The sequence below is a fragment of the Pseudopipra pipra genome, chromosome 12, assembly GCF_036250125.1.
Source record: "Pseudopipra pipra isolate bDixPip1 chromosome 12, bDixPip1.hap1, whole genome shotgun sequence".
NCBI lineage: Eukaryota > Metazoa > Chordata > Aves > Passeriformes > Pipridae > Pseudopipra > Pseudopipra pipra.
Window position 1 is genome coordinate 10,606,899 of NC_087560.1, and position 13,341 is coordinate 10,620,239.

The following is a 13,341-nucleotide window of genomic DNA, read 5'->3' on the forward strand; positions in this document are numbered from 1 at the left end:
CTGTTTTAAAACCTCTCATTTCTTCAGTATATGTAATTGAGTATTCTAATCATGTTATTATCAAGGAATGAAATGCATTTTATGGCTATTGGCTGAGGATAAGAATAAAGATCTTTCCTAGTCAGCTCTAAGTGTGGCTCTTTACATTATATTTTCCCCTTCAAGGAAGCTTGTTTTCAATAATTTTATCTGTATATGACCTCTCCTCCTGTTTTCCAGAGGAAAGAGCTCATACTACAGTGTCCCACTTAACATGAGCACAGGCAAAAGAACAGAATGTATTTCTTATAGTCAAATCTTCCAGCAATTGCTGAACTCCACAACAATTGTCTGCCTTAGGAACCTGAGCTGGTGGGCTGGGAGACAGAGAGAATTATCTCTGCTCATGCCAGAGGACATTGTTTATCTTAAAGGCACAACTTTCTCAGGCCATCACCTGGGCTACCAGTTCATTTCCCAAATCTCCCCTGCCTTTCTTCAGTTACTTATTAAATCACTGTTTCTTCAACAGAAAGCAAAATAAATCACTGTTTACTCTGAACATAGGATTGTTCATATTTAGAGTATTTATTGTGGCAAAACAATTAATAGATTTCCTTTAAAAGACCTTTTTCCATGTTTAGGAACAAATGGACTCTACGTGAAGAGAGGGGAAAACTGTATCTTGTTTTGGAAAGAACACTGAATAAGGACACATGCAAAGTTCAAACATCTTTCAAATACATTTTGAGTTTTCTTTCAAAATGTATCATTAGTTTTGTTCAGCTTTTCTAGTTTGTAAACAACTATGTAATCAATGAAAATATATTTAGTCTACCTTTTAAAAAGATGTCTCCAGTATTAATTGATAATAATAGTAAAATCATATGCAAGACAAAAATATTAGGATCTAGCATGCTTGTCCTTTAACAAGTTCTATTCCAAAATTATGTTACATATATTAATTTCAACTTTGTAAGTGTTCATAATCTCAAATCTTTGAGTAGTCAGTGACAAAAAATGATTAAGAAACTGGACAATCTTTCTGTATTGTGAGCACTATTCATTTCAAACATTACTTGCTAGTAAAGTGCTGTTACAAGCAAAATGAAATTGTTAGTGTCTATTGAAAGAAGATGACATTTTAGTAATATTCAAATTGTACTTGTTTTTGGCAAATAGTTAAAAGCTTAGACATGTTGTTTAACCACCCAAAACTAATTCATTATAAATAACATTGGTTTCCAATAATTCTATGCTAAAAGGCACATACTAATGTTCCAGCAGTTCATTCAAGTGAGCTTTTGTATGTAGAGTTTTAATTGTGCTTTTAAATAGTTACTGATTCAGTATGACCTTGAAAGTGACATTTGTGCATGTCTAAAATACCTTCTCACAAATCAATCTCGCACTCGGAAGGTGTAATTTTGTTAAGATTAAGATTATATGTATCTATATAACTATGCTTGTTGATCTCTATAGATCTACATAGATATACACATATACATATATTCATACATACACACACAAAGGGTTTCTTCTGGAACAGCAGCAGAAAGTGCAGTCTATATTTTTTTGAATTGTCTTCATAATAGAAAGTTCTCAGTACAGTTTTCAGATATGAATTGTTTTGGGATTTGTGAGATCCAAGGGATTATTTGTGATATTGCATGTGTCCCATATTACTTTCTTTCCTCACAGGCTGCTTCAAGCTCACTTCACTTCCAGAGGAGATGATTGGCAAATTATTTTCCATGTGATACTGAATAAGATGACCCACACTATCAAATATATGGTCTTTGGTTCTCACCTAACGAAAAAAGCAAAAAAATAAATTTATGGTTAGATTGTGCTTAGAACTAGTTGGACATGATCCTAGCACATTAAAGTCAAAAGGCATTTAAGCCACTGAACTCACTGGAGCAGGACCATTGGCTGCAGACAGCAATTCAGACCTGTCCTTTGACCCGCCATTAGGTGACATGAAAAGCAGAGGGCTGAGCTAAAGAGACTGTATGTAGAACTGGGCTGATGCTGCAAAGGGGAATTAAATAACTTTTTCTTTTTTCTCCACAGAAGGGATATTTTTTTTCCTACATCCCACTGAGGATTACTTTTCTGATTTACTCCCTCCTCAGAGATGTCACTCAAGAGTGACATCCTCCAGCCCTGAGCAGAAACAAGTAGAATTGAAGTGACAACAAACCAGCTCTACCTTTTTTGTATCCAGAAATTCATTATTTAAGGTTAGGGTTATTTTTCTAGCAATATAATATCAACTCAAAATTTGTGTTAAGGGTATACACTAATTATCATCATCTGGACTAACAACACTATTTAAGTACCTCACTTCTATTTCCATGGTACTTCAGCGCTTATAAGTTCTTGAATTGAACTCTCAAACCTCCTGAAGCCACTGGCTACATTTAAATTAACCTGGATGGAATCAAATCAGTTCCACTTCCTGGAATGCATCCGTGCATTTTGATTGAAATACCTTAGCAGCATTGAAATTTCAGTGTATGAAATATTCATACCTTGCCTTCAGGATCCACCAAGAGCAGATGCTTTGCTTGCCCTCCCTGAAGTCCACTGAGGACAAACTGCCCAGGTGACGTTGTGCTCTCTCGCACCAGAAAATCCCCGTCATTGACTAAGAGGCTCTCTGCTGCTTTCCTGTTTAATTTGCCATGGTAACAATCTTCATTCTTTAGCTGTTGCTTTATTTGTGGCAGAACACAGAGACCAGCTGTGTTGCTCGTGGCACTCTGCTGAATAGCTTCGGGTAACTCTGAAATGAATTGAAGGGAAATGTGTTGGACACCTCACCTAGAACTTCATCCTAAAAGGATGCAAGACAGTATTTTTATAGCTTTTTAAAAATTCAAACGATTCAGTCTTGAAGCTGTGGTCAAACCAACCTTACAGACTGTAAGGATATGCACACATGAATGCTCAAAGCCCTGCAGTGCATTAGGTAGAATTATCACACCATCTCCTCCCCTACCTTAGATGGCAAAACCTTGGGTCGCTAGGCAACAGGGAATAAAAACAGGAATTTTTCTGATGCTGTACTGTTTGGGGTTTATATTTCTTTGAGCGTATTAAAAAGTCAAATCTTCTCTGTAAAAACAAGATTTTTGTTGGCTTTTTAGCTTTTTTTTTAAGATCTTGTTTTTCCTTCTTCCTTAATGAGCTCTGAAGAGATTGTCACAGATCATTGGGAGAGTCATGTTGAGTGGCTCCAGCTCTGTGCAGGAATGTAAGAGAACATAGCCAACATAGCCAGAAGGGAAGGATTACAGCATGATGCATTTGCTGTGAAAAAACGAACAATTTCTGAATGTACTAAAAAAACTGGGTGGTTTGGGATATAGCCAGTCAGACTGCAAATGATTCACAGGCAGGGTTCTTCTGAGGAAAATAAGAGGATACCACTTCTTCAATGGAATTGTGCAACCTAAGGCTCCTCAGGATATAGGCAGTTCCTTTTAGAGCATGATACAGCCCCAGGTTGGAAATGTCTCAATGGTCACAGATTTCGTTTATTGTAGTTCTGCCCAGTCCTTTGTCCACTTTCTCATGTGGAGCCAACTCTGACAGAGAAAACACTCAGTGGGAAACCATAAAAGGCAAAGCTAATAAAGTCTTTTCAATAATGAGGACAATCAGTAGCAACTATGTAGTTATTTAATGGATATCCACCACTTTGAGTCCATAAATCAAGTTTTAATTTGACACACATTTAATAGATACTACTGATCAAACAGTTTGATTTAGACATTATTGGATGAAATTCAATGGTCACTTATAGAAGAACTGAGAAAAGACAGTCACAATGATCCCACTTTGACCTTGCCTTGCATGCTGCTGCCTGTGAAGCAAAGCCATCTGAGGTCACTTCCACCTTCAAGTGGTTAAGACCTTGAGCATACAGGAGAACCCTCCTCCTTGAGGCATGCCACTGTCCCAAGGTTTTGTTTCATCTTAAAGATTTGCTTATCATTACTTGTGGAACTCTGTATATTGTCATCAATTGACTACAGAAGATGAAAGGTTACTCTGCTTGTTTACGGTTGATATTTTTACTCTTTAATCCCCTTCCTCTTGAATTTAACAAGCAAAAACAACAAAACAAGCAGGATAGATTTCTTCCCCCCGCCTTTTCCATATCTCTTATGGGAAAACCCAGCCTTTCTCCCTGCACACAGATGACAAGGCCCTTTATTTTCAGGGCTTAGACAGACATGGTATTGCAGTGGGACCTACTGGGCTGGCGCAGAGGGCTCCCCTGGCTCTGTGCTGCTGCTGTACCACGGGCTGTGCAGGCTGCAGGCTGCAGGGACTGTGTGTTGATGTAACAAGGGTCGTCAAAGAGATCTGTTTTGTAGGCAGGTTTCAATACTGTTGCCTCTTTTTTTGTCTTCTGTGATCTTTCATCACAATTACCTGCAATTGGTATAAAGTATGCACAGATTTCCTTGGGTTTTCTTTTTTTTTAATCTCAAGTTTAAGTAACTGTAAAAGCTGAAATAGGAATGATGTATTTCTTTATATCCCACTAAAGTAATTCAGAAGGAAAAGAAACATGGGCAGATGAACCTGTTTTTCCTTATGGCTAGAAGGCACAAGGTACACTATCCAAAATTAATTAGAATGAAGTTTTCTGCACTGATTCAGTTCTGCTTCAATCGATGTCAGCAGTGAACTCCACACTGATTGGAAAGAAATTAATATATATGACTCTACAGAGACACAAACCATATACGTTGTTTGTTGCAAAACCCTTTCCTTCCCCTCTGCACCACAAAAAGAGCTTGTGGGAAGCTGAACAATTCTCTCTCTTGCTATTCTGGTGGACCAGGAAAGATGGAGGGGTCTGGCACTTTGTGGCTCTGGAGAGCCAAAGCCACATCTGTCAGGTCAGGATTCAAGCCTAGGAACAGAATATCCCCTGCAGGGTATGAAAATAATAGCACTGCAGCTTGCCAAATAGCAGGCATATTTTTGCTCTTCAGCAAACGTTTTATTCATAGATCTATTCATTCATTCTTTTATTTGTTCACCCTCTCTTTGTAGAAACCATTTGATTCTGCCTCCCTTGAATCGGAAATAACACAAGAAAGTGAAGTATCCCCTGCAGACAGAGTAATGGATCACTTCAGAGCAGTGCAGGTGGGAATTCAAAAAGGACCTCATTGTGCAGGGAAAGAGATAAGCTGAGGAAATGTGCTCAGGGCGTCAGCTGTGCCCAGGGAAGACCAGAAAGAGATGGAGGCTGATGATCTCCTGGGATCCCTGAGAGCAGGTTTTGCTAAAGGCAAATTGATCCTGGGCACAAAGCTGCCTAAGGCAGGGGAAGGGCACAGTCACACTGAGAAGTCAGTGATGCTGAAGCCAAGGGACCAGGCTCTGTTGGAACAACAATCTGATACTAATAATTTGGGTTTCACTGAGCATTTGTAGGGGGAAGGGGTATATTCAAAGACTGAAATGTAATGAAGTATCTTCCTTTTTCAAAGGGTATGAAAAAAGGGAATAAAACAACAAAGAGTATGAAAGAGAATTAAAAAAACAAAGAGCTACTGTACAGTATCATGAGAAGTAAAATAAGACTGCCAGCAGACATGAAGATAGATTAGTGGCCTTTAGAAAAGCTGTAAGGCTTTTTTGTCTGCCCTTCATCTACGGAACTAAAAATGACCCAGTAAATAGAACACTTTTCACCATTGTATCGAAAGCCAAGGGACAGCTCTTTCAGGCAGCCTGCCTTGGTTAATTCTGCTTATACATGAGAAAGAAAAGAGAGTACATACCCACAGCTTTGTTTTCTTCTGGACAATTTTCATATATATTGATGAATGTTGGGCTGCCTGTCTGTAGAAAAATTGTAAAAACAGTCACATAAAGCAGTCCCTTAGAAAACTCAGGCAACTTTAAAACATTCAAGCACTAGTTAGTTAACATACTGGTAACTAAACATATCTTCTTCACCAAAAAATTCCCATCTCCTCAAATAATATTTCATGCTGATACTTTTCTTCCTGCAGGGTGTCATGTCTGGACTCCAACCTCACAGAGACCATTAACTGCCCAGTTATGTATCCAAGGTTTAGTATACACAGTATAACTCCTATGTAAGAAAGTTCAGATTTCCTTATAAATGTCCCTTGTGATAAAAACAAGGAGAAATAACTACAGGTATCACAGTTTGAAAGTGAAATGGTCACCAAGGTGTCTTGGAATGGGAACTGAAGGGAAAAACACAAGGTAACGCTGCATGGTAAACAGGCATTTGCATTTACATGCCACAGGGTAACTCCTTGGAACAACTGGCAAGCTTCAGGTGCAAACTCAGAATACAGTAAAACACTTTTAGAATTAGAGAACTGGGGAGGTGGAGACCACCAGGCCCACAGCCGAGATGTAGAGTATGGTTGGTGTTCAAGCAAAAAATGGAGGGAGCAGTAGCACAGCAACACAGAGCAGCCTGGGAGCAGTGGCCACCAAATACAAGTAACTCTTGGGAGCAGCAAATTTTTAGACAGAACCAACTGGATTCCAGCAGGCACATGAGTGTGCTCCCTCTGAACAAAGCAGTGGTGCCTGTTTTCCTGAATGGGGAAAGGATGGTGTTCCCAAGGATTCGCTCAGCAGGCTGTAAAGTCTGTGCAGCCAGTCTGAACTTGGCTCTTTTTTACTCCCTGATTGGTTTTTATTCCCCACTATCCCAGACAAGAGCCACAGATATCTGCATCTTTTGTGGCTGATTTAACAGAGCCTCTTGAAACACTCCAAGAGTAATGAATGTTGTGTATGTATTGCAATCAGTTGATGTTGTATGTATAAGTTGTAGAGCATAATGGAAAGGATGAAATATTTATCAGATCACAGAATCAGGAGCCAGGAGGTCCAAGATTTTGCAGATGTTCTCTCAGACAAGCTATTTAAATCAGTATCTATTTTCTTCTTACAGCTAACAAGTGAACAAGGGAATATTACTTAGTCTCCTAAAAGTACTCTAAGGACAAACCAGCTAATATTCAGAAAGTGCTTTGGGATTCAATTATGTACTAAGCATCATTAAATCTAGCCTAAAAAACCTTTTCCCAGGATAATCAGGACCTGGTTCTGATGTTAATGCCATGCTTTAACACCACAGTAATGAATAATAATTTTATTATTCATTCCCATAATAGGCAACGAATATTTATCCCAGAAGATGATGTACTTACTGAGCAATACTGCTTTTTGTACTGGATAGGACACTTAGCCCTTTGGTCTGTCTGCACTTTCATTCTCATGTCTAACACTCCACCGGTGGGAGGCTCCTTCCCTGGAATTTCGTTGTAATATTCGTGATCCTGCCTCTCCTGTGAATTCCCAGCTGATCCATTAGTATTTGCTGCCTCACTGAAAAAAAAAAAAAAAGGGGGGGGAAAAAAACTACTGATGTAATCAATTGCTTTCTCGTGTAGGCAAATGTCCCCAGTGTCTGCACATTGCACAATACACAGATCAGCCATATGGAAGCTGTAAAGGGCTTTGGGCCTGAACTTTCAGAGCTGTTTATTTTTCCAGTTACTTCTTCCTGAATTGAAAATTGAGTCATCTCAGTTTGGGGTAAAGGGAGGTACCATTATTTCCTTAGCACTGGGAAGCCCAGATACCTTTTTGACTTGAAAATGTAAGAGGTACCTACTGAAGCTTTTAGAGAAGAGTGTCAATATATTGTTCATTAAGGTATTCAAAATTCTGTCCATTAAACTAATTCCTCTGGCTTATAGGCTGAACTGTATAAATCTAAGAGATTGCTGGGGGGCAGACAGACTTACAAGAGGAAATTAAAACCTCATGGCATTTAATCAGACAAGCCCATCAAATACTGCTACCAAAAAAAAAAAAAGTTGTTTTCCTGAGTGGAATGTACTCTGAATTTAACAACCATAATCAATATAAGTGTTCTGTCTCAGCTTGAAGAAAACACTGAATGACATGAAGGAGAGTGCCCAATGTTTTTCTTGAGCTAAACCAGAACGATGACAGTTTAAATGCACAGCTGATACACTGCAAAGCAACTAGGTGCTTCCTGTACTGTCTCCGGTCCCAAAATAAAAAAACTCATCTCAAATCTTACTTTTCTGATTAACAAGAGTATAATTGGATAAAAGGCCTCGAGCAGGAAAGAGAGAAAGTTCAAGTAGTTGATTATGTGATATGTAGTGCAAGTATTTGATTATGTGATTCATAGTAGTTTGGAAGGGAGTGACTCATTCACACAGCAATATCCGACTTCTCTGCCCGAGGGCTGTCTGCAGGTTATGCTCCAGGAGGAAATCTAATTAGCCTCTGCCATTTCTCCTTGCTCCTATGATACTTGTGGCATAACCTAGCAGAGTTTCATAGGAAAGGCTTTTCTGCTGGTTACTGGCCCCAGGGAAAACAGACCAGTATTAGCAGTGGAATGGCAAGAACCATTATATACACTGAAATAAATATAAGCTGGAGTTGCTCTTATGTAATAAAACCAGCTCTGCTGTGTTGCATGAGGCACTGTACCAGGGACACTGCCTGCACAGGGCTCCAGTGCTCAGGATGCAGTTAAATGGTGTTACAGCTTTGCCTGCTCACAGGAGGTAGCAGGCAATCAAATTTGGTGTTACAGTAAAAGACGCCTGAGAAAAATAGGCATGGCTAACCTGTGAGGAGAGCCATAAATTGGAGCAAGAATTGTGTCCCCAGTGCAATGGAAAAAGGGTAATTGAAATGGTGAATTGTGGTCCAGAAATTAATCTAGGCCCTGTATTTTGGGCAATGTGCAGAGGACAGGGCTCCACACTTCCAAATGCCAAGTGCTGGCTGTGTTTATTTCAGTACACGAGGTTGATGTAAGTCATGCCAGGTGAAACCCGAGGCCACTGCCAGGACATGAGCAGAATAGCAGAAAGGTGAATTAAAATGGCTTTTTTCCCCACCCCACACTTTCTACAGCTGCAGGACACTTAAACTTGGCACAGGTCTGGACTGAGCTCAGCCTGTGTGTGTGTGTGTGTGCTATTTATAGAGCTGAACTTACTTGGGCAGAGTAATTTGAACATTTGTTCAACTTGCATGACTTAAGACAAGGCTGTTTTATCTAAGGAACAGTACAGCTACATTCTGTGTTTTGCACCTATAGAGATGTCACAGAAACCAATGGATTTAATGGAATAAGCTAATTTTAATCTATTATACTCTGCACATACAGACATATATTACAATTAGCATATGTCCAGAAAGCATATCCAAAGCATCTTACTTATGAACCACTCTGTGTAATGTATTATTTTTCTGAAAAGTACTAAAGAGAAGGAAAACACCAGTTAAGTGACTGAGAATGTGCTGACCTTTCATTAGGTGTAACCAGGCTGGATGGGTTCTTCAGGTACTGTCTGAAGCGGAGCTCAAAAGCCTGCCCTATGGTGTTTATCACCTCCTGTGCCATCCCATTGGGACATTCCAGAATGTGGCATGCTGCAAAGAGACACCTTACTTTAATTACTTTAAATGCAATTTATAACAGAAAATTCTTAAGCTATATTGCTTATCGCAATAAGAATGGGCATGAAAATATGCACGTATATAGCTTTAGGACATTACACAGACTGAGATTGTTCACGTGCTAAGGAAATTGCTCTAGATATATTAATCATAGTATCATCTTTTTTTTTTATATACCTCAATAAAAGAAACTCTCCATTTATGCTTCCTGCATCTTCTTTTCTCCCTGTGCCTTGCAGTAAGGAGCAGCAGGGGAGAGAACCAGCCCTACCAATGTGCAGTTTTCATGTGAAACACCATGAAAACACAAGTATGGGCAGCTCTGGCAGCCTGGGGCTGAGGGCTGGCAGACCAGACTGTAAGGCTCCAGCCCAGCCTCTCCAGAAAACATCCTGATCTTATGAGCCACCCACAGCACCTTTCTGTGAGTCGCCACTACCAGCTTCACAGCCATCAGGCAGAGAACTGTCTGGCATGAAAGAAGCAGCCAAATTCCAGTCTTTCTTGTACTGCCCACAAACAATAAGTGATGGAAAGGGATTTTATCCCCTGGGTTGGCCTCTAGAGGGAAGAAGGTCTCGTACACCTGAGTATATATATAAATATACACCTCTGGCTCATTCACTACCCTTCCCTCACCTGGAAGTTGTCCCAGAGCAGGGAAAACTCCTACCCCTGCATGGAGCCAGCATCTGGTACAGCTTTAGCCTGACCTGTAGCTTCTCACTTTGTTGCACAAAGGACATGACATTTAAAGCTACAGCCTACATACCATTAGCCCTATCCATACAGACAGAAATTGTACAGAATATTGAACTGTTCAGTAGCTTTCTTGTTTTAACAGTCAAACAATTTCTTGTTACATACAAATAAAGCAATTGTATAAACACATATAACAATTTGATAATTGTTTCAATACCTCTCTGATTAACAGGATCTTTTGCTACATATGCAACATAGTCTGTTGTATCCTATAGGAAAAAAGACAACAAATGTATTGAAAATTATCATGATGAACCACTCTACCACCATATCAAAGCAATTGAGTATAGACAGATATATTTTTAGCTTTAAAATGTGTGCTTCCTTCAGGGAAAAACCGCCAGAGGTACTGGCAGAGTGAGCTAAGGCAAACATCAGTGACACTCTAGTGGCTGTGGACACAACAATTGTCCCATGATCTTTTCCTTCTAAAAAACACACCAGACCATTTGGCATTCTTTGGGTCTTCAATAAACTGTGTATTCAATTCCAGCTCTGCAAGCAGAGTAGAAACACAACTCGTGCCTCATCAGCAGGCAGTGCTGCTCTCTCCCACTGCTCCCTCAGAGTAACTCATCAGCTTTTGGCTGGGACAGTCCTTATCAATATCACTGGAAGGTATAAAGCAGTGCTAATATACTGTAAATGACAGTGCTAATATACTGTAATGTTTCCAATTTGTAGCATGAAGGTTGAGTTTTGAAGGAGTCTTAGAGAAAAGTTAAACTTTAAAATGCTGCAGAATAAAATAGGTATCTGATCTCAATTGCTGCTGCCCGAATTTAGTCTGGCTACGATCAGGTTAAATTACTCTGGATCTCAAAGCTGCTGCTGAAATCAGACAACCACAGTATAATCAGTTGTCTGTTTCTGATTCTCCTTCCAGCCAGCACTGAAATAATCCTCTTTTTCTAAGCAAACTGAAAAGGGAACTGGAATAGAAAAATCAACATTTCTAGTCATACCACAAAAGCAAAGAGTGGCCTGATAATTCAGTGTTATAGTAAAATTGGTGAGGTAATGAATAACATTCTTTTAATTATTAAACATGCATTTTGTTATTTTGGATCTTTAAGGCGGGATGGGGAAAATGCAATTCACAGCTTAAAGGCATAGCTCTCTTGAGGGAAGATGCAATCAGCTGGCAGGAAACAAGGCCCCATTTGCAATATGCACAAGAACAATCATTTAATAATTCACAATGAATGACACAAGAGGCAGGTCTTGGGGCCAGCAGAACTTGTCCTAGATTATTCTTTTTAAATCTCCAAAGTTAATGTCATTAAAACAAAGCAAGCTAAATATTTCTTATGCATCTAGTGAACTCAGTTTCCTTCCTTTTCCTCTCAAGTTTTTTCTTAAAGATCATAAATATTTTAAAATAAATGAGATCTAGAGAGCAACCAGAAACTAACGTAACTGGAGCAGTACCTGCTATTTATATGTCTTTGTAGTGTTTATGCACATGGTTGGATGACTTTGCTTTAAAATAAAGCCAGAATAGGCTTAATTTTCAGGCAGAATAGTGTTACTCCTTAACTGCACAGGGCGACACTGAACTGTGCTTGGACCCTGAGTGCGGGGGCAGGTGGATAGACGTGTCCTGGGAAAACTGTCTCCCATTTTAAATGTAAAGGGAATTTTGAAAAAATTACCTGAACAAGACACCAAAATTTCCCATTATGTGAAGGGCCACTAGATTTATAGTTACCACTGCTGAGCAAGACCTCTATTTTATATATCTTTCCATTAAGAAGTGTCACCAGCTGCACCACCAAGCCCATTTCCTGCAGCACATCTGTGTGCAAGCACATCTCTTGGTGGCCCTGCCATTAATTACTTACCAAACCCAGCCCTGTGTAGCCTGTGGCATCTGATGGGATCACTGCACAAGACCAATGCAGGATCATAATATAAAAAAGACTGAAAAAGGGAAAAAAGCCCTGGAGAATTACTCATCCAACCTGCTTAGCTGAGGTCTGAAAACACATACCTGAATTTTTCAAACTGGAAATGTTACATAAAGACAAACCAGACAACCAGCATATGGGACATGGTAAAAACTTCAAAAGCAAGTCACCTTAAGGACATATTTAAATTGTTTAACTATCTGGACATTAATATGGTGATGCTCAGTACAACAGCATGCCAGCACTTGGAGCTACTTGGAACTCCATATCAGGAAGGGTCTGCAAAGTCCAAGGACTCTATAGTGCAGCATGGTGTATTAGGATAGCACAGGCATCTCAAGGTGAAATTTGAACTTCTTAGACTCTCAAAATGCCTTAAGCTTTAAATGGGATCTTTAAGGATGTAGTACTTTGGCACCAGGCCAGTGCTGCATCTCCCTTCTGGGTGCAGGACTGACAGCACAGAGACTGCAGACATTCTTCCTCCACACTTTCCAGCCCAGCTCCAGAAAGCTCCAGTTACATCACCCACATGCCCTTCCAAAGAAGGGCTGCCAGCCACACAGCACCAGTTCCCAGCTCTTTTCTCCTGACTGCTCCTAAATCCAAAGAGGCAGATCTGTCATTTTCCAGTCAAAGTTGGATCTGGCTTCCATCACAGTGTTATCAAGAGCAAGACCCAAAGAGCCTTCACTTTTCCCTGTTTCATAACACAAGAACAGGGAGACATTTAACAAAATTGAAGGGCAGAAAATTCAAAACTGATTTAAAAAGTACTGGTTTCATGCCACATGGACTGTAAAATTTGGAACACTGGCAGGGCTGGGTTTGTTTATAGATGACATTTCCTGCTTACAGTCATTGCAGTAAAGAGTTTGGAAGAGGATGGAAAACCTCTTGCCTGAAAACATTAATGACTACATAACTATGACACCAGGAGGAACAGCCCTATCTGAAGGAAGAAGGTGGTTATGCCACATCTGTCTCATAGGACTTGTTTGACTCAAAATTCATCTGGAAGTATAGAGGTGCCAGTGCTGACCACTTTTGTGACAGGTATTGGATTACAGGGACCACGGTACTGATCAATTCCTATGTTAATGTTCTTATTTTTAGATCCCCAAGTCAGAGCTCTTTTTCAGTCCCAGTT

General features: G+C 39.8%; 1 protein-coding gene across 1 annotated transcript in view; it reads right to left on the reverse strand.

Moving 5' to 3' along the window:
* Nucleotides 1-543: 543 nt before the first annotated feature.
* Nucleotides 544-13,341, reverse strand: part of SHC4 (SHC adaptor protein 4) — a 32,502-nt gene continuing 19,704 nt past the window's right edge. Inside the window, exons 6-12 of the mRNA XM_064668829.1 lie at nucleotides 10,439-10,490; nucleotides 9,366-9,492; nucleotides 7,215-7,392; nucleotides 5,796-5,856; nucleotides 4,249-4,428; nucleotides 2,517-2,770; nucleotides 544-1,789 (exon numbers count right to left, since the gene is read on the reverse strand). Of these exons, the coding sequence (XP_064524899.1) occupies nucleotides 1,634-1,789; nucleotides 2,517-2,770; nucleotides 4,249-4,428; nucleotides 5,796-5,856; nucleotides 7,215-7,392; nucleotides 9,366-9,492; nucleotides 10,439-10,490 (1,008 nt within the window). The 3' untranslated portion in view covers nucleotides 544-1,633. The remainder of the gene's footprint in view (nucleotides 1,790-2,516; nucleotides 2,771-4,248; nucleotides 4,429-5,795; nucleotides 5,857-7,214; nucleotides 7,393-9,365; nucleotides 9,493-10,438; nucleotides 10,491-13,341) is intronic.